At 36.0% G+C, this 20,163-nt stretch overlaps 2 protein-coding genes across 3 annotated transcripts in view; one reads left to right on the top strand and one right to left on the bottom strand.

Moving 5' to 3' along the window:
• The window catches only part of LOC131425921 (octopamine receptor Oamb), a 348,159-nt gene that overhangs the window by 286,738 nt on the left and 41,258 nt on the right, over nucleotides 1-20,163 (bottom strand). The window lies entirely within an intron of this gene.
• Nucleotides 8,641-10,522, top strand: LOC131425924 (BTB/POZ domain-containing protein 3-like). Its single transcript, XM_058588228.1, has 2 exons — nucleotides 8,641-9,242; nucleotides 9,303-10,522. Exon 2 carries the CDS (start codon nucleotides 9,372-9,374, stop codon nucleotides 10,497-10,499), a length of 1,128 nt encoding a protein of 375 aa, XP_058444211.1. The 5' UTR covers nucleotides 8,641-9,242; nucleotides 9,303-9,371; the 3' UTR covers nucleotides 10,500-10,522.

The following is a 20,163-nucleotide window of genomic DNA, read 5'->3' on the forward strand; positions in this document are numbered from 1 at the left end:
GAAAAATATTGCTACAGAGCAATTCCAAAAATGCTTAGCAGATCATCAGACTCGACCTTCTCCGATTTGGATGAAACTTTGCACATGGCTTCAGTATGGCAAACCATAAGTTTTGAACCGATGGAGAGGTCAATCCGACTCACGACTGATTTTTAAAAAGGGCGTATGTATTTTTGCATTTCACAAATATTGCCTTTTTCAAATCGTTGTAACTCGGAAAACCGTTAATTGTACAAAAATGGCGTTCAGAAAGAAGATGTAGGGAATCGATTGAGCACTCTAAAAAAACATGCGCTGAAAAAAATTTTGATTTTTTCTCAATAATTACAAAATTTATTTAAAAGCCTTTTTTAAAACCTACAGATTGATGGCTATCCCATCCATACCTTTTGCAAAATGAAGAAGTTACAGCTGAAACAATTTACAGATATATTCGAAATTTCAAGTTCTCGTTGAAAGATAATCATTTAAACAGTAGAACTAACGTAACTACGTCAAAACGAATAAACACTTGTAGAATCAAAGAGTGCCAGTTGACTACCTACTGTTTACAACCAACGTACGTACCGGCGAATTGCTTACCTAAATTCTACCTGTTTCACATATAAATAACAACTTCTTCCTGAACGCCATTTTTGTACAATTAACGGTTTCCGAGTTACAACGATTTCAAAATGCCAATTTTTGTGAAATGCAAAAATACATACGCCCTTTTAAAAAATCAGTCGTGAGTCGGATTGACCTCTCAATCGGTTCTAAACTTATGGTTTGCCATACTGAAGCCATGTGCAAAGTTTGATCCAAATCGGAGAAGGTCGATTCTGATTTTGTCACTTTTTCGTCTACTCATTCCTGGAATTACTCTACAGGCTTTGGTTAACAAGTAATTTAATTCAGCCAATAAAGTCAGCCGGAACAAACTTTGTTTTTTCATTTGACATGACCATAATTTTGAATCAAATCAAACAGAGAACATAGCTCAAAACAATCATATTCTTGCTAGAAATCATCATAAAACAAATTTAAAAATCTACTAACAGTTTTGTTATTTTAAACATGCTCCATTTATCTGCGTGTAAACGTCTTTCTATGGTCGGAACAGCAACCAAAAACATTCATTATTATTTTAAAAAGTTATTGACAATTGAAAGAGCCAAAAAATTGGTCGAAAATTGCCGCCATTTTATTTTTTCTCGGGGGAAATTTTCCACTCTAGTTCGGACCATTGGCATATTGTCGCAAAATTGAAATGTAGAGGCGCTGCTTGTTTAGAGATGATACTTCCAGCAAGAGCTGTCAAATCGGTAGGAAAATTTCTAATTACTCCACCTTTTCAACGATTTGCTATGTAAACGGGCAAATTCATTTGAAAAATCGTAGTAGAAGTTTTTACTCTGATGTGGTAATGTTGATCTTAGTTCATTGTGCGAAATCTATCGTTTATTCAGAATAGAGCATTAAACTTGGTTTGATTCCATTTTTCAAATGCCTGGAAATAACAAATAAAGTATCCAAAATAAATAGTACTCGATCGCTATACGTTCTAGTACTCGAGATATCAACATTACACTGATTTCTGTTTAGTAAAATGTTGATCCGAAAAAACCTAACCTTACCCAATTTCACACATTTCTGAAGATTTTCCATGTTTAATCGTTGTTTACAATAAAAAAAAGTAGTAGTAATCACTTTGAAATCGATTTTCTTCTACTCCGAGTTTACTTTTACTGCTGATATCTATTTGTGCTATTGAACAAACGACAAAAATGTTGCAAATCACTACTGCCGATATGCAACTTTCCGAAAGAATCATCCTTTTCTTGGTTCCATTTTTTATTGGCAGGTGTCGCTACCGGTAAATCAGCTTTACGACAATGTGCCCATATAAGTAAAAGTTTTGGTTCTCTGGTTCCACAATGGCGTCGTAAATAGAATAACATTTCGAAAAAACGTATCTGTTTTTCGACAATCTGCAGTTTAAATTTTTATATTTAAATAAATAAAATAAATTTTGGTAGCATTTCTTGACATCAATAATATAATAATGATGATAAGTTACTATGGTTTAATATAAGTATAATTTTTCTCTTTTCATCAATAGAAGGTTTAAAAGTAGTTCATCACATTTCAATGAACAATGAACGTGAAGTAATGTATTCTACTGAATCTTGAAGAACAATGCTACTAATTTGCAAACCAAGATTAAATTTATGGTTCCCTTACCTTTATCCGAGTCGTTAGAAGATCATCCAATGATAACAAATACTCCTACAAATGGCTACTAACTCCTTGCGTTTTCATTGATACGACTAAATACGTTAGATACTCTTTAGGCTCACACCACATTTAAAAAAACAATTCATTTCTAACTCTATCAATTACTATCAATAGTTATCTATTAAGACCGAAAAGAAGACGTTGGGCAGAGTGAATTAAAAGATAGAAAGATTACAAAATACGCATGTTTGGAGATTTATGACGGGTGTTCTGGATAAGTTTGTTGCTATGCAGCGCTGTTAGAAAAATTCGCAATATTTTCATTTCATTCAGGAGTTCTTGCGTGAGTCACAATATGAAAATTACGCTCCTTTTAAATATATTGCTGGACGCATACACAGTGGCCGTAAATAACGTTATGAAGTATTTTTTCTCTTGTAATCTTTTTGTTTCGTAATTCATTGCACCCGTATTGTTTAGGGACACTAGCGCCGTCCTGAATTCAGTGGAACATATGAACATATGAAACAGGCTCATTTCTGTCAGGTTGTGTTTGGGTTGTTTAAACCTCTAATTTCGATCATCAATATCTAAATATAGTTCAGTATTGACGAAGTTGAATGTTTACTTTTCACGCAAAAGTTTTACGAATGCGAAAGTTTGACCCATTCCGAAAGATTGTTTAAGGAAATATTGCATTGTTTATAATTATTTCCGTAATTGATACATCGTTTTGTTGGTTAATACAGTAAAACATAGAAGGCGCTGAGTTGTTTGGAATTTTTTCGTTTGAAAGCCAATTGAAGAATCCAACCAACTCTTTTGCGATCGCTGCGCTGCCCGAGTGGCGAGCTTTGAACTAAGCGATGGTGATAATTCTCAGATTTTGCTTTTTTATTTTTTTTTCTTATGAATCGAATACTAACATATAAAAACGTGTGAAAATTTGGTAAAAAAATCGATCGTTTATGATTCAGTAACTTTCCGTGGTATGTTTGATTGATTTTTATGGAGAAATCGTAAAATGAAATTTAAAATTCGAAGAAGTGAGGTTGGGTACTGTGTTCATATCTGGGATGTTTTATGACTAGTCTATTTACTCATGTTTTATCATCTGAATCAAATCTGTATGTGAACTGAAAATTTCAAATTTCATCCGAGATTGTCAAGAGTACAGGACAATTTGAAATCATATGTTCGATGACAACACGTGAATAATCGTTTTTCTTACCCATATTGGTAAGGTTTTGCCATCTGCATTCTTTCAAACTCAAGTAAATTGTAAAATTCGTCAAAAAATTTTCTAAATACATGGGATTTGTCAAAACAATCATAACGCTATCTCGTGGTGACCACACTGATTCGATTGTTCAACTGGTGAGTGTGTTTTGAAGGAGGAAACGACGGAACTAACCCGATTCGCAACACTAGAACGAGCTCATCATTGCCGTGAAAGGTGGAAAAGAATAATTCTACTGAAACATGTTACTTCTCTCGCAACTCGTCATTGGTTAAGTTAATTAAACACAACTCCCGGCCCCCGTAAAAGTGTGTCAGAATGGGTTCAACCGAAAGCACTCGGAATGTGGCGTTCGAACGAATCAGATCGCAGCACCGCGCCACGATAGTAAATTCTCGGATAGGATAGGTTTATGATTGTTAACCCTTATCAAACTGAAATTTCGTGGAAAATTGCCTACCGAAGCACCATATTTCACTCGTCAAACCGAGAGCTCGCAGGGCAGCGATCCTGCGAAGGGGTAACAGTGATTAAACCCCACACGTTCAGGTTTGGCCTTGACTGTCACTCAAAAGGCACAGCCAACTGCGTGAGTGTGGCGGTCGAGCTAACTGTTCAGGACTAAACGAAAGAGGACCCAAGGGACACCAAAGTTGACATTCCAAAACGGATGATACGTTTTGAGAGAGTCAAAACAAACGCCGCCATTTGGTTTTCGAGTGAGTCGTGTGCATTAATCATGCGGCCAAAAAGCCATTCAGGATACGTTGTCAATCGTGGATTCCCGTATTCAGGTCAATATGGGCACGTTTTTGTGTGCGAATGATTATTTGAATAATAGTAAATGAGAACAATATAATCAGGGTTTACACAACGAAAAATATTTACATGTATCATTAGATATTTGAATTAGAAATAGACGAAAATCTACTCGAAAATGGTTGATGAAAACATTGGAAATTAGTTGACGAACCTGCGTATGTGACAACCCTAAGGCAGGATTCCAATTACCACTGCTTCCAATGCTAATCACGATCCCGATCTAATTGCTAATAATGGAAAAGGGGGGTCCAGGTGTCGATGGAATAATCAATCCGAGATTCGCGCGGGCCAGTTGACAAAATCAGGACAGGGAAGAGGCCGATTCGAATGAGATGAAAAATGATTTCATGTCAAACCCCTTTTCGGGGCCCAACTCGATTAGGCCTTTTTCCTTTCCTACAACAACAATAATAATGCCCCACCATGTTTCCGAGTAATGCGTGAGGAAATCACTCTCAAATATTGCCGTCAACGTGCTCGATTGGGAACGGAAATTCCATTAGCAGATATTTTTTCCCCCGGATCTCGTTCGTATCGATACGACGCGCGACGGGAGGAACATGACAGGTAGTGGAGTCGGGAGAAATTTGATTACTAATCGAACGTTTTGATGGCTGGTTGCAGATGTCAGACAATGCAAAGTGACTAAAAAAACTCGACAAGAACAAGTGACAAGAACACGAGTCTCTCAATGCATGAACCGTGAGAGATTTTTTTTACATTTCTTCGCTCCACTTTATACTCTGAGTATTTCATGCCTTTAAAAAAACAGTCTGATAATGATTGGTGCTGTGTGGAATTTCTCAAGACAGAATCGCAAGTTGACAATTATCGCAGAAAATCGAATCGATGATTCAACTTGATGATTCTCATACTAGGTTGCAATATTTCAAAACCCTTGTGTGGAGCATTCACAGACGTTTTCATAGACACAACTTATGCAAAGGTTATATGCACATAGTTAGAATAAGCGGCAATAGTAAAATGATTCTATCGCAATTATCAACTGCCTGTATAGAATCGGATCGCGAAACGAGAATAAGCGACCGTTTGTTGCTTCCGAGAAGATCCCCACAGGAGCGTGCTAACCTTTGATTCTCAGAAATGTCGTCGAGAGAAATTCGCACTGGCACTGGCACTGGTTGCGATGTTGCGATGATTTCCAACTCTCTTTGATGGCACTGATTCAATCGTTGAAGAGTTGCCAGTGAACGTTCTTTGATACGATAAAAGCCATCCTAAATAAAGCTTAAATATCGATATCCGTATCGCAAGCATGTACAAACATTTATTTGCATACATTTGGGCTATTGATGTAATTTCGTCGGCTACGAAACAAATACAAATCACCATAAATAGAGTCTATATTCTGGGTTCGCGTGTTCGGTGTTGATTCCTAATAAGGATCAATCTAAGCAGACTCTTGTGCATTTGCGGATTCAAAAGTGTGACGTTTAATTGAAAATGTCAATCATTGGAAATTTTGATTGCCTTGTTCCACATCAACGGCTCGAACAACCCCATGGGGCTGATCCTTGTAGTTTTATTAACCAAACGAAAACAATGTTGAAGGGTTCATCGAATGTATTGCGGTACAGGTGATAAAAGTTTTGCCTTTCTCTATAGAAAGGTATTAGAATTGCTGGAAAAACCGACTTTCGAACGGAGCCTCGGAGACCCATAGTGCTATATACCATTCGACTCAGTTCGACGAGATCGGAAAATGTCTGTGTGTGTGTGTGTGTGTGTGTGTGTGTGTGTGTGTGTGTGTGTGTGTGTGTGTGTGTGTGTGTGTGCACTTTTCGAAGATATTTGAACGCGCTCAATTTTCTCAGAGATGGCTGAACCGATTTTAACAAACTTAGGCAGGTTTGAAAGCTACTGTCAGGCCGTTGATCAAGTTCGAAGATCAAATGGCTGTGACTTTTGGTTCCAGATATATGATGGTATAAGTGACGTAACCGACAAAACACATTGATTTTTACCGCTCTTATATATATATATATATATATATATATATATATATATATATATATATATATATATATATATATATATATATATATATATATATATATATATATATATATATATATATATATATATATATATATATATATATATATATATATGGGTGCCAAAATTTTGGGATCACCTCTATTTTCGTTAAGTTCTAGTGCTCAAAAGTTTGAGCACCTCGAAAAAAGCCTTCATGCAAAATTTGACCTAAATCGGACATGCTTAAGGGGTGCTGCCCGGTGTTAAAGGTTTGACAATTTTCGATCTTGAAAAAGCACCATAGGGTTGAGTACATGAAATTTCCAAAATCGAAAATTTTGTTTGATGCCAAAACTCTTAAAACTGCATAAAACATCGAAATTTAGTGTCATCTCAAAAAAAATTTTTTTTTGAAAAAATCAACTTTCTGGGACTTAGAAAAATTTTTATATATTTTTTCATCGAAATTTAGTGTCATCTCAAAAAAAACTTTCTGGGACTTAGAAAAAAAAAAAGTCGATTTTTTCAAAAAAAAATTTTTTCGAGATGACACTAAATCTCGACGTTTCATGCAATTCTAAGCCTTTTGGCATCAAAAATTTTTTTTTCGATTTCGAAAATTTCATGTATTCCCCCCTATGGTGATTTTTCAAGATATATGAAAATTCCACTAAGTGGACTAAGAAGGCTTTTTTTAGATTAGCATCACTGTTCTCATACAAATAGGCAACGCAAATGTCAAGCACTAGTTTGGAAAAATGATGCTGACTGTGTGACATAAACACTGAAGATTGCTTTTGTGAACTACTCGAATCAATCTGAATCAATTGGTGACAAAATTAGTATCCAAAATTATTTAGTAAAAGTATGAAACATATTTTCATGAGACTGTTATGAAAGAAGAGAAAGGCATTATCACACCACTAGGTGGATTAAGAAGGGTTTTTAAGACATTAGAGCCACTAACAGCTTTTTGTTTACTTGTAGGCAGAAATTAATCGTGTATCACTTGTCCACTTGCTGCCAACACAAATCGCTCAAGGGTAATTTTTGTTGGACTCGACGGATTGTGCAGCGTTTTGGAAGGCGCTCATAATTCCGGTCAGTCGGAACATCTGACTCTTTTTAAATTTCTCGTGGAATAAAACCATTTTCTTCATTCGTTTATGTGAATATGTGTTGTTTTTTGAAATTCGGAAATCCAGATTTAGATCCATCCATTTGGTTCACAGCAGGGCTTGTATTGTGAATCCTCAAACGAACGAAGCAACAAAAAAACATCTGCTGTGAACACTTTGCTTGACATAGCTGAATGAGAGACCTATATTAGAGAGAAACTGGATGCGTGAGAGTATATGCTACTGAGCAGACCAATTCCCCTTGCCAAGAAAATTGTCTGTGCTCTCAGTCTCAGTTAAAACATGAACTAAGCAATCCATGACAATGTAATAAAATGAAGGGTTCGCTCTCGTTAGTATTGTACGAGAAAGAAGACCTTGCCTCACGGTGTGCTACAAGACGCGAAGCAACGTCATATAGGCAATGTTTACGGTTTATTTTTAAAAAGTAGGTTTACAGAAATCATTTTTAACATAATGTTCGCATTCCAAGACCAAATTTGATCACATTTCAAACAGACTTTAAACCTTTTATAGCAGAAATTTTGCATTTGAGCCCATTTTCAAAACGATCAATTTGTTTCTTGGCAGTTTACACTGTGTACATATCCTAGAAACACTAAAAGCAATGTTCTTTAAATTAATATTCATCGGAACTAAAAGTTATGAAACTAGTTTCCTCATAGGCATCTACAATATGAGAACCATTCATCAAATGCTAACCTCATGAAGCATAGGTCTCAGCAAGCGGGCATATTCATGAACTAATGAACGAACGAAGCAGCTCTCCTGGCTTGGGTTGCGCTGTGAATTCTACCTGACATACGAATGTGTGTGAATAGCACAGATGGTGAAACCCTTTCGTTCATATTCGTTGCTTCAATATGCAAGCCCTGGTTTACAGTTTACGGTAGTTGTTTGACAGTTCAGCAATTACCGAACGATCGGTAATGAATTCAATTACCGAACTGATTACCGAACGTTCAGTTGTTGAAAATTCGGTAAAAAATTACCGAATACTGCGAAATTTTCTAAGTGTGTATATTTGATTCAGTTTATTTCTAGAGTAAAACTAAACAAATTTGATTCAAATACATTAAAATGTACTGTAACAAGCATTTAAAACATATAAATTTTCGATTTGATTCAATAAAATTTTGAAATTTGAATCCCTATCCTTATACATTTGAATCTAATATGCATTGCCACACTAAATTTGATTCAAAATGATTTTTATTAGTTTCGAATTTGAATTCAAAAATAGTATTATTCGATTCAAACATTGTTTTGAAGTGGACTTAAACACTCAATATATTAGAACCCAATGTGTTCTATTTCTCTGCGAGCAAACTTTTTCAAACCCGCTAAGTTTTGTTTGGGCTCAATCAAAGTTTCAAGTGATTTGCATCTTGCTGTCAATTGAATATCCCAGCAAGCCGTTTCTGTTTTATTTATTTAAAGGAAGCATAGCTGCCAACCGTCTGCAATACTGCAGACTTTTATTGAGGTTTCAATCTAAAATGTATTGAAACAAACCACAGTAATATTTATGAGAGTATGAGTTTTTTTCTATTGAGATTAACTGTTAACTCAGCACAACTGAGATGAGTTGGATGTGCCCTTTGCTGCATTCGTATGTGCTGCGACCAGAAACCATCCGTTTATTTATATGCTAAGTAAAGAAACTTGATTCGCTGATGTTGCACAATCGGTGCAGAAGAGCGATTAGATTTTTTAAAGACAGCCAAACCTAACGCAGTCAAGAATTATTCCGCGAACATACCGCATCGTGTTTTTATTTAGTCTTCAGAAACCGAAAAAGTTTCAGATATAGCTTTTTGATTGAGGTAAATTTTTCAACGTTCATATTTTCTAGGTTTTTATTGAATCTTCTAAACTATTCGTAGCTAGTTCGACACAGCAATAAAATATTTTACAATCTTGTGGCTAAATACTGTTAGTATATCCGCACAATAATGGAAAGTGGTGAAACATCAGGTGAAAAAGTAGAAATAACTGATCCGATCCCGAGTCCGGTGCAGATAAAAACGGAAACCGAACGTGGAGAGTTCCTTCTCAACAACCAGTTCATGTCGGATGTAACTTTTCTGGTGGGACCGGACAAGCACCGAATATACGGTCACAAACTGATCCTGTTTAGAGCATCGAATTACTTCTTTCAACTATTCACAAACTCTACCGTCAACGAGTTCCCAATTGAAGACAGCGATCCGAACATTTTGCTGGAGTTACTACGGTTTGTCTATTGCGGAAAGATTGACCTAAGCTCCGAAAATGTGCGCGAAATTTACAACGAATCGAAAAAATTTTCGTTGGATAAAATATTGAAAGCGGTGGAAAACTTTCTCAATCAGATCATTGACTCGAAAAATGTACTCTGCAAACTGATGGATAATCGATTCTATAAATTTAAATCAATCGAACGAAAGTGCTTGAAAATAATTTGTGACGATCCTTTCTCTTACATCGATCAGGCAGACTTTAAACGATTGGACCGCGAATCACTTAGATTAATTCTAGCTCCAAAGACAATCTACTGTACAAACGATCAATTGCTACAAATCTTGGATACGTGGCAAAAAACGAACTACGAGGAAAATATCTCAGATTTAAAATTAGATATCAGTTCAAATTCAATTATTACGTGGAAAAAACTTCCGTTTTTCGGGACGCCCTCTGATGATTCCATGATCGTTCGATCGCAAGGTTTTGTAATCAAAAATGAACTAGGTGTCAAATTCACCGGATTAGGAATGTATTACAAATCATTAGAGTACATACATAGAGTACAGGTTAATATTTATGATTCCTCCAGTAATGCTTTTATTGTGAAAGGTGAATACACTTTTAGAAATGATAACGTCAACATAATGCAAATAGCTGATATATTTTTCAAACCGATTGACATTAAACCAGATTATATATATACAATATATATTGAAAATAAAACAAAAGTAGAGCCGTTCTGCCTAGGTTCATGTCGACCAGGTCCCAATGACATCAATCTAGAAATTTGGAATGATAATAAAGGGCGTTATCCACCGATCGCCTATTTATACTACAAGGCAAATACAGTATCATAACAAATCTTGTAATTAAAACACAAATTACCTACTTTTAATTTTAAAAACCTGTTTTAATCCACCTAGTGGTGTAATGGTGCCTTTCTCATATCAATCATACTTTCATATATTATACTGCGATTCTTGAAAGAATAACCGAAATCGGTTTGTTTGACCGCCTACTGATGAAAACTATCAATTGGAAAGGATTTGAGGTCGATTTAGAAATTTGTTTAAGGTTTTTCCCCATTTTCAGTGATGGTATACAATTTTTAACCCACTTTACCCTATATTTCCGGATCCGGAAGTCGGATCCGCATGAAATTCAGGAATTACGTATGGGATCACAGGACCTTTAATTTGAATCTAAGTTTGTGAAAATCGGTCGCGCCAGCTATAAGAAAAGTCAGAACACATATTTTCATTTTTTTGCACATTTTACCCCATAACTCCGGAACCGGAAGTCGGATCCGAATAATATGCAGGAATTTTGTATGGGACCACGAGACCTTTCATTTGAATCTAAGTTTTTGAAAATCGGTTCAACCATCTCCGAGAAAAGTTAGTGCAAAAAAACGTTACATACACACATACACACACACACACATACACACAGACATTTTGCGTACTCGACGAACTGAGTCGAATGGTATATGACACTCGGCCCTCCGGGCCTCGGTTCAAAAGTCGGTTTTCACAGTGATTGCATAACTTTTCTATATGAGAAAGGCAAAAATACACAATTCTATAAAACTCCGTAATTCCCTCTGTTTTCCTTTTTGCTTTCTCATATAGAAAGGCTTTGCAATCACTGTGAAAAGCGACTCAGTTCGACGAACTGAGCAAATGTGTGTGTGTGTGTGTGTGTGTGTGTGTGTGTGTGTGTGTGTAACAAATATATACACAGGGCTTGTATTGTGAATCCTCTAACGAACGAAGCAACAAAAAAACATCTGCTGTGAACACTTTGCTTGACATAGCTGAATGAGAGACCTATATTAGAGAGAAACTGAATGCGTGAGCGTATATGCTACTGAGCAGACCAATTCCCCTTGCCAAGTAAATTGTCTGTGCTCTCAGTCTCAGTTAAAACATGAACTAAGCAATCCATGACAATGTAATAAAATGAAGGGTTCGCTCTCGTTAGTATTGTACGAGAAAGAAGACCTTGCCTCACGGTGTGCTACAAGACGCGAAGCAACGTCATATAGGCAATGTTTACGGTTTATTTTTAAAAAGTAGGTTTACAGAAATCATTTTTAACATAATGTTCGCATTCCAAGACCAAATTTGATCACATTTCAAACAGACTTTAAACATTTTAAAGCAGAAATTTTGCATTTGAGCCCATTTTCAAAACAATCCATTTGTTTCTTGGCAGTTTACACTGCGTACATATCCTAGGAACACTAAAAGCAATGTTCTTTAAATTAATATTCATCGGAACTAAAAGTTATGAAACTAGTTTCCTCATAGGCATCTCCAATATGATAACCATTCATCAAATGCTAACCTCATGAAGCATAGGTCTCAGCAAGCGGGTATATTCATGAACTAATGACCGAACGAAGCAGCTCTCCTTGATTGGGTTGCGCTGTGAATTCTACCTGACATACGAATGTGTGTGAATAGCACAGATGGTGAAACCCTTTTATTAATATTCGTTGCTTCAAGCCCTGATATACAGCTCAACCGATTTTTACAAACTAAGATTCAAATGAAAGGTCTTATAGTTTCCTAAAAATTTCTAGACCATTTTATCCACATCCGACTTTCGATTTCGGAACTAAAGCGTGATAAGTGGAAAATTACCAATTTCATTAGTATTTTTTCACAAGCGATGGTCAAAAACAGGTACAAATCCCATGAAACTGTCTTATAAATTCTTCTAGTTTGCAGAGCTTGTTAGTTTGTGGTCACAAAGGCTTAATTCGACTTCAACATTTCAAAAGGGCCTAAAACAATTGACAGATTCTCTTTGTTGACTTTCTCTTTCGACTATATTATGCAAACGTTCGATACATATTTGGTACTGTTCGAAACATGGGGATATTGTCTTTCATTCTACACGAATACTTTGTAGGTACACGTGAAAATTAAGGAGATATACACAAAAGAGAAAGTTAACAAAGAGAAACTCTCATCGGTTTATGTGCCCTTATGAAATGTTGACATCGAATTCGGCCCTACTGGTCCCCCCTTTTCCTGTTCCGGAAGAACCGAAAGTGGTGCAGAAAAGCTTAGAGAATACAGTTCACCTCGATTTCTCTGCGATGCTTGAACCGATTTTTACATATCTTGATTTGAAGTAAAGTTCATATTACCTTTAAAGCTACTGTGAAATTTCATCCAGATCCGACTGCCAGTTCCGCAGTAACAGGGTGATGAGTGTCAAAGTTTTCAAATCGCCATATGGAATGACAATATGTACCACACCGAAAGAAGAAGAAAACACAAAACAAACGATGCGTGCTTTGTTCTATTTCTCACCCGCTATGATGAAATCGAAACGGTTACAAATGTTTGCTGCTAGTGTGCAATATTGGTAAAAGATGGTGCTACGGTTGATAAAAAGGCGGGTGGGTAATGTCAGAGACATAACTGGATGTCGTGAATACGAAAACAACTGACATGTTCCTTAACACTTCCGAATATCAATTGTATGAATTATGCACGCATTCCCCTTTTTCACATTTTTCGCAAAAACAAAGAAGGCTTCACTTGATCTCGATTACTGTGAATTTCACACAGCGAAAAGTGCACAAATCTAAGCAAACTGTTCTTGATTTGCAGTAAACTGAGGATATTTCCCTACGATTTGCAAACAACAAATCCTAATAGTTCTTTAGAAAACTTTTAGAGCCATTAGAACGGCTGATTTTGTGTGATGCTCTCCACCGTTGTCCTCTTTTCGTTGTTTTTTCATCAATGCAAATGACTGCTCTGACGTAATCGCTCTTGTCGGAAGCGAAATTATTTTTGCAAACGACACAAAATACATCTGCTCGCAGTGGCGATAGAATCCAAACTGATCCAATTTTTGTTGAGAGGTTTGGTTTTACCTGATTTCGTTTGTAGCTTTTTCACTAATGGGCGGTACTAACGGTTATAAAAATAGCAGCATATAGAAAATTAATTGCGATTATTTCATTTCGGATTTGCATTTCATTGAAAGAAACTATCAGGATGCTGTACGGGATTCATTCCTGCCATTCAGAAGAACCAAATTGTGGAGCTCACTACGATATTAAGCACTGTTCGGAACATTTTTCTCGAACGATTTGTTGTAAAGCAGCAGATATTTTATTCTCTCCTCAGAACGCATTTGGCTGATTGGATAGTGTTGGCATGGGTCAAATGAGACAGGTTTTTCAATAGTGTACTATTGAAATACTTCAATGCTGTTGCTATACACGTTTAAGTTGAAAAATTTCGATTCTATTGGTAGTTAGATTATATAAATCCTTTCACAGATCACTGAGCTATGAGCTTTAAAAATACGAGAAAGGCAAACGCGCCTTATGAATTACCCTCTTTGATACTCGTTTGTACCAAACATTTAAGAAAAGTTTAATTTTGAACTATTTGAGATTATGTCACACAACTGAAAATTTTATCATAAAATTGTGATCATATTTCCGATGGTACGTTGCAAGAATTATGTTGATTCGTTAGATACAACAGGAGATATTCACGATCAAAAACTTATCACTCTCTCAGAGGGTAAATTTTGAAAAGGCGCCCCATAGTAAAGTAAGTCGTATTCACGACAAAATTAATAAATAGAATAAACGAATATCAATGAATTCAAATATATTTGAAAAAAAAATGAAATTTTCACATACTGTAGTGCAGTAATACAGTGCCGGTGTTTTATGCTGCTGATTAATGCTGTTTAGCTTGACTTACATATGTAGCAATAACAGAAACGCAAGTTCACTTCGTTTGTTAGATTTCGTTTAATTGATTCAATCGAAATAGAGCATGAGATAGTAAGTATAAGTTTAACTACGTTCAAAACTGTTCCAATTTTTAGGTCATATGTGTTACTGGTAAACAAACCAACTTCGGCTATCCCGGTCATCTGAATCCGGTTTCGGAAGGATTGGAAATGGTGATTAAAATCTGCAAAAAGGATCTCACTCACTTTGCTTCAAGATGGCCAAATCGATTTTCACAAACTTATAGGTTCAGTTTCATACGAAATTCCTAAATTTGTTGTGGATACTACTTCCGGTTCCGGAACTACAGGGTAAACAGGATTTGTAGAGTTTGTTAGATTAAGTCCGAACAAACTTTTCTATTTATATTCAATGAACAGTTGTTTTTGCGAATGCCATAGTAATATTTTTGATGTGATGAGTAATATGAGAAAGGCATCATTACACCACTAGGTGGATTAGAAAAGGTTTTTTTTTATAAATATAAAAACTAGGTATAGAATTCGCTTGAACTTTAGAAAAATTTTCTGTGGCCCGGAGGGCCGAGTGTCATAACATACACCAATCGATTCAGCTGTCAACAGAGAGGTCGAGATCTCAGAGATGGCTGGACCGATTTTGATCAAACTAGTCGCAAATGAAAGGTCTCCCCGTCACCCAGAACGCTATTGAATTGTTTTGAGATCGGATGTTTCCTTTTTGAGTACGAAGTTTTATGTCAATTTTTTTTACAATATCTGTCTCAATTGACCTTGAAAACAGAATATGCTTTTAGACTTGGATTCCACACGGTAATATCTATCCATCGACCCATAGATTGTTAAAATCCGTCCGTTTTTAACGGAGATATCGATATTTTTGTTTAGGCGACTTTTAGCCTTATTCCAGTAGTAGGAGTTTTGAGTACTGTATGACAAAGCAATGCTTGGGAGCTACGTGAAACACGATTTTTTATACTGTTACGTATAATTGTTTCTACGTACCAACAAGACTGCGTACATCATCCTTTTTCAAGGCAATTTGCCTCGGGCCGATTTTAGCCTAATTTTTCTACCTATTTTTTAGGAGAAATCACTCATTGTCGAGCTCTTCTATAAGCTACCCAAAATTAGGTCGTTATCTACTCAAACTTTGAGTTGATGGGTAAAAATGGGTAGCGTGCTTTGTTATGGCATAACATTTGTACTAACCTTACAGTTACCTAAATTTTGAGGTCATCACTCGTTACCCAAAATTGGGGAGATGCACTTTAGTTGATTTTGGGTAGGTTTTGACCCAAAATTAGGTAACTGTAAGTTTAGTACAAATGTTATGCTATAACAAAGCACGCTACCCATTTTTACCCATCAACTCAAAGTTTGAGTAGATAACGACCTAATTTTGGGTAGCTTATAGAAGAGCTCGACCAAAGACATCATATTAACAAGATATCCAGCTCTCACATTTCCCGAACAAATTATTGGCAACATCCATTTTTGCAAGCATGGCGCCCTCAGGCGAGTACGCATCGAATCTCCCACATAGAAATAGAGGGGGGAAATGTCAAATTCGTGCGTGCCAAAATAGCAGCACTGCGCACCTATACAATTGACATGATATGTTAAATGTAATGCCGCGCGATGGCGTTGCTGAAGATTGATTTCGCTCCAAGCTGACAGGGTCTGGCTCGACAATGAGTGATTTTTCCTCAAAAAATAGGTAGAAATGATTTTCAGTGTACACTTGTTTGCGAGCAGAGATGCCAGATATTTTCATAGAAAATATGTATTGCTTTGCATAAAAAATCTGTATTCATCTGTATTCTCTAATCAAATAAAATTTTGGAAAAGTTTGTACTAACTTGAATGTCTGTTCTGTATGAGCATGTAAAAATCTGTATAATACAGATAAATCTGTATAAGTGACATCTCTGTTTGCGAGCTGCACCCTCATTGAACATAACTCAAAATTGAGTGACACATCACTCGAATTAATTAAAAGTGCACGTACTCTCAACTTGAGTTTCCACCTATCTACTCATTTTTGAGTTAAGGGACGAAATTGTCAAAACATGAGAAATTTTTCTTACTTTCATATACAAAGTTATTCTTCTTTCTTTTGAATGCGCAAAATAGTGATTCAAAACCGTTTCCTTTTGAACGGTTTGGAGTCAAAATTAAATTATTTTGATATCGTTATGTTGGGCTTTTCACTAAGCATAATTGAAACACAAAACATCGATGATTAATGTTGATTCGTGTTTTCAAAACCGGATCTAGAAACGGGCAATGGAAAACGACGTATTCTTGCATTCTTTATTTCGATAAGAATATTCCGAGAATGAAAACGCTCTGAACTGCAAGAAATATTTTTTTCACTCAAATGTTTAAAAACTCAGCGCTTACTCTAATGTATGAATAAATGCGAGAGAACTCATCTCAACGAGTTTACTTTACTCAAATCCATACTCAAATTTTGACATATTGTTCCAGTTTATGAATTTGAGTAATCGCAACTCAAATCATGAGTTATGCTCAAAGATCGTGTGGAATGACAGATACACTTCAAACAAGATTAGGCAAAAATAGGTTGGATTACCTTAAAATTACCAAAGCTTATCTAGACTATTTGGGATTAAATGAGATAAGAGAAGATTATTTTGGAATGAAATGAATTTATTAGTATGAGATTGTCTAGAGTTTAGATTCATTTGTCCCTTGGTACAGATCAGTTGCAGTCATGATTGGCATATTGTCGCAAAATTGAAATGTAGTGGCGCTGCTTGTTTAGAGATGATACTTTCAGCAAGAGCTGTCAAATAGGTAGGAAAATTTTTAACTACTCCACCTTTCAACGATTTCTTATAAAAACGAGCAAATTCATTTGAAAAATCATAGTAGAAGTTGAAGAAAAAGTTTTTACTCTGAGGCGGTAATGATGATCCTAATTCATTGTGCGAAACCTACCGTTTATTCAGATTGAAACATTAAACTTGGTTTAATACCATTTTTCAAATGCCTGGATATAACCTATAAAGTAAGTGCGTTTTGATTTAGAGTTTTACATAGATTGGGAAAGAATTTCACAAACATAACATGTATTCTCTCTTGAATTGACACAACGATGCTAACATGAAATGTAGAGGCGCTGCTCGTTTAAAGATGATACTCTCATGTAGAGTTTACACTCTTACTAGCCGCTACCTAATTTTGGGTCAAAACCTATCCAAAATCAACTAAAGTGCATCTCCCCAATACAAAGCACGCTACCCATTTTTACCGATCAACTCAATGTTTGAGTAGATAACGACCTAATTTTGGGTAGCTTACAGAAGAGCTCGACAATGAGTGAATTCGCCTCAGAAATAGGTAGAAATGATTTTCAGTGCACTGCCTTCTTTGAAATAAAAAAAAAACGTTCAACGGTGGTCCCTCGTTAGTCTAATACGTTGAATCATTGGACCACAGGTTTCCCTATGACATCAAGCAAAATTGGTGCGGTTGCGTTGAGTAGAATAAGAGATTTTCGCGATCAAAAACTGATCACTCTTGCACAACGCCAAATTTTGTAAATGCGTCTATAGTAAAGTAAGACGCATTTATGTCAAAAAAAAAACAAATATTGATTGAATCAAACTAGAATTGTTATTCAAATCACTACATCGACATAAAAAATCGTTAGAATTACCCGTGATTCATTTTTACCTGGAAATATCGAGAAACACTGGCGGTAGACATTAACGTGTTTGATAAGGCGTTTGCCGTTTACATAGTCTACCTGAGTTCGATTCTCAAGCTTGTAACCTATAACAACGAAGTATAAAAGTAAAATTGAGCTGTATATAAAGGCAATGTTTCTCTTTAATTTCATCATTAATCGTATTCAGCTCAGCCAACTAAAACAAGGAGCAAATTCAGTTACAGTAAGTTTAATAATCCCATATGCATATTTGTTCAGTGCTTTACTAATATTCTCATAATTTAATATTTTTACAAAAATTTTTATATGAACTTCAGTGCTACAATGGCGACTAGTGAAACCTCAGGTGAAAAAGTAGAAATAACTGATCCGATCCCGAGTCCGGTGCAGATAAAAACGGAAACCGAACGTGGAGAGTTCCTTCTCAACAACCAGTTCATGTCGGATGTAACTTTTCTGGTGGGACCGGACAAGCACCGAATATACGGTCACAAACTGATCCTGTTTAGAGCATCGAATTACTTCTTTCAACTATTCACAAACTCTACCGTCAACGAGTTCCCAATTGAAGACAGCGATCCGAACATTTTGCTGGAGTTACTACGGTTTGTCTATTGCGGAAAGATTGACCTAACCTCCGAGAATGTGCGCAAAATTTACAACGAATCGAAAAAATTTTCGTTGGACAAAATATTGAAAGCGGTGGAAAACTTTCTCAATCAGATCATTGACTCGAAAAATGTACTCTGCAAACTGATGGATAATCGATTCTATAAATTTAAATCAATCGAACGAAAGTGCTTGAAAATAATTTGTGACGATCCTTTCTCTTACATCGATCAGGCAGACTTTAAACGATTGGACCGCGAATCACTTAGATTAATTCTAGCTCCAAAGACAATCTACTGTACAAACGATCAATTGCTACAAATCTTGGATACGTGGCAAAAAACGAACTACGAGGAAAATATCTCAGATTTAAAATTAGATATCAGTTCAAATTCAATTATTACGTGGAAAAAACTTCCGTTTTTCGGGACGCCCTCTGATGATTCCATGATCGTTCGATCGCAAGGTTTTGTAATCAAAAATGAACTAGGTGTCAAATTCACCGGATTAGGAATGTATTACAAATCATTAGAGTACATACATAGAGTACAGGTTAATATTTATGATTCCTCCAGTAATGCTTTTATTGTGAAAGGTGAATACACTTTTAGAAATGATAACGTCAACATAATGCAAATAGCTGATATATTTTTCAAACCGATTGACATTAAACCAGATTATATATATACAATATATATTGAAAATAAAACAAAAGTAGAGCCGTTCTGCCTAGGTTCATGTCGACCAGGTCCCAATGACATCAATCTAGAAATTTGGAATGATAATAAAGGGCGTTATCCACCGATCGCCTATTTATACTACAAGGCAAATACAGTATCATAACAAAACTTGAAATTAAAACACAAATTAATATACTTTTAATTTAAAAAAATACACATTTCTATAAAACAATTTAAATCCGTCTGTTATATCTTTTTGTCTTTCTCATATAGAAAGGCTATGCAATCACTGTAAAAACCGACTTTTTAACCGAGGCCCGGAGGGCAAAGCAAAGTCTTGGCATTACCTTCCTTTGGTAGAATTTGGCCTTTCTGTTTCAACAGACTTCGCAGCCGATTCTTAGTGTACAGAATCATTGCATGGCTAGTACTATGGATCCTACTGACACTAAGAATCCTTCCAGGTCAGGGCTCGAACATACGACAACTGGCTTGTAAGACCATCGTCCTATGCATTGAACCGCCAACCCGGAACGGCCCGGAGGAGCGGATGTCATATACCATTCGACTCAGTTCGATGAACTGAGCAAATGTTTGTGTGTGTGTATGTATGTGTATGTATGTAACAAATATATGCACTCACTTTTTTCAGAGATGGCTGAACCGATTTACACAAACTAAGATTCAAATAAAAGGCCTTATGGTCCCATAGTCTGCTATTTAATTTCATTTGTATGTAACTTCCGGTTCCGGAGTTGCATGGTAATATGTGAAAAT

Source organism: Malaya genurostris, chromosome 1 (assembly GCF_030247185.1).
Source record: "Malaya genurostris strain Urasoe2022 chromosome 1, Malgen_1.1, whole genome shotgun sequence".
Taxonomy (NCBI): Eukaryota; Metazoa; Arthropoda; class Insecta; order Diptera; family Culicidae; genus Malaya; species Malaya genurostris.

Excerpts from the sequence above, each read along its gene's own strand:
- LOC131425924 (XM_058588228.1), top strand. The coding sequence starts at position 9,372 with ATGGAAAGTGGTGAAACATCAGGTGAAAAAGTAGAAATAACTGATCCG.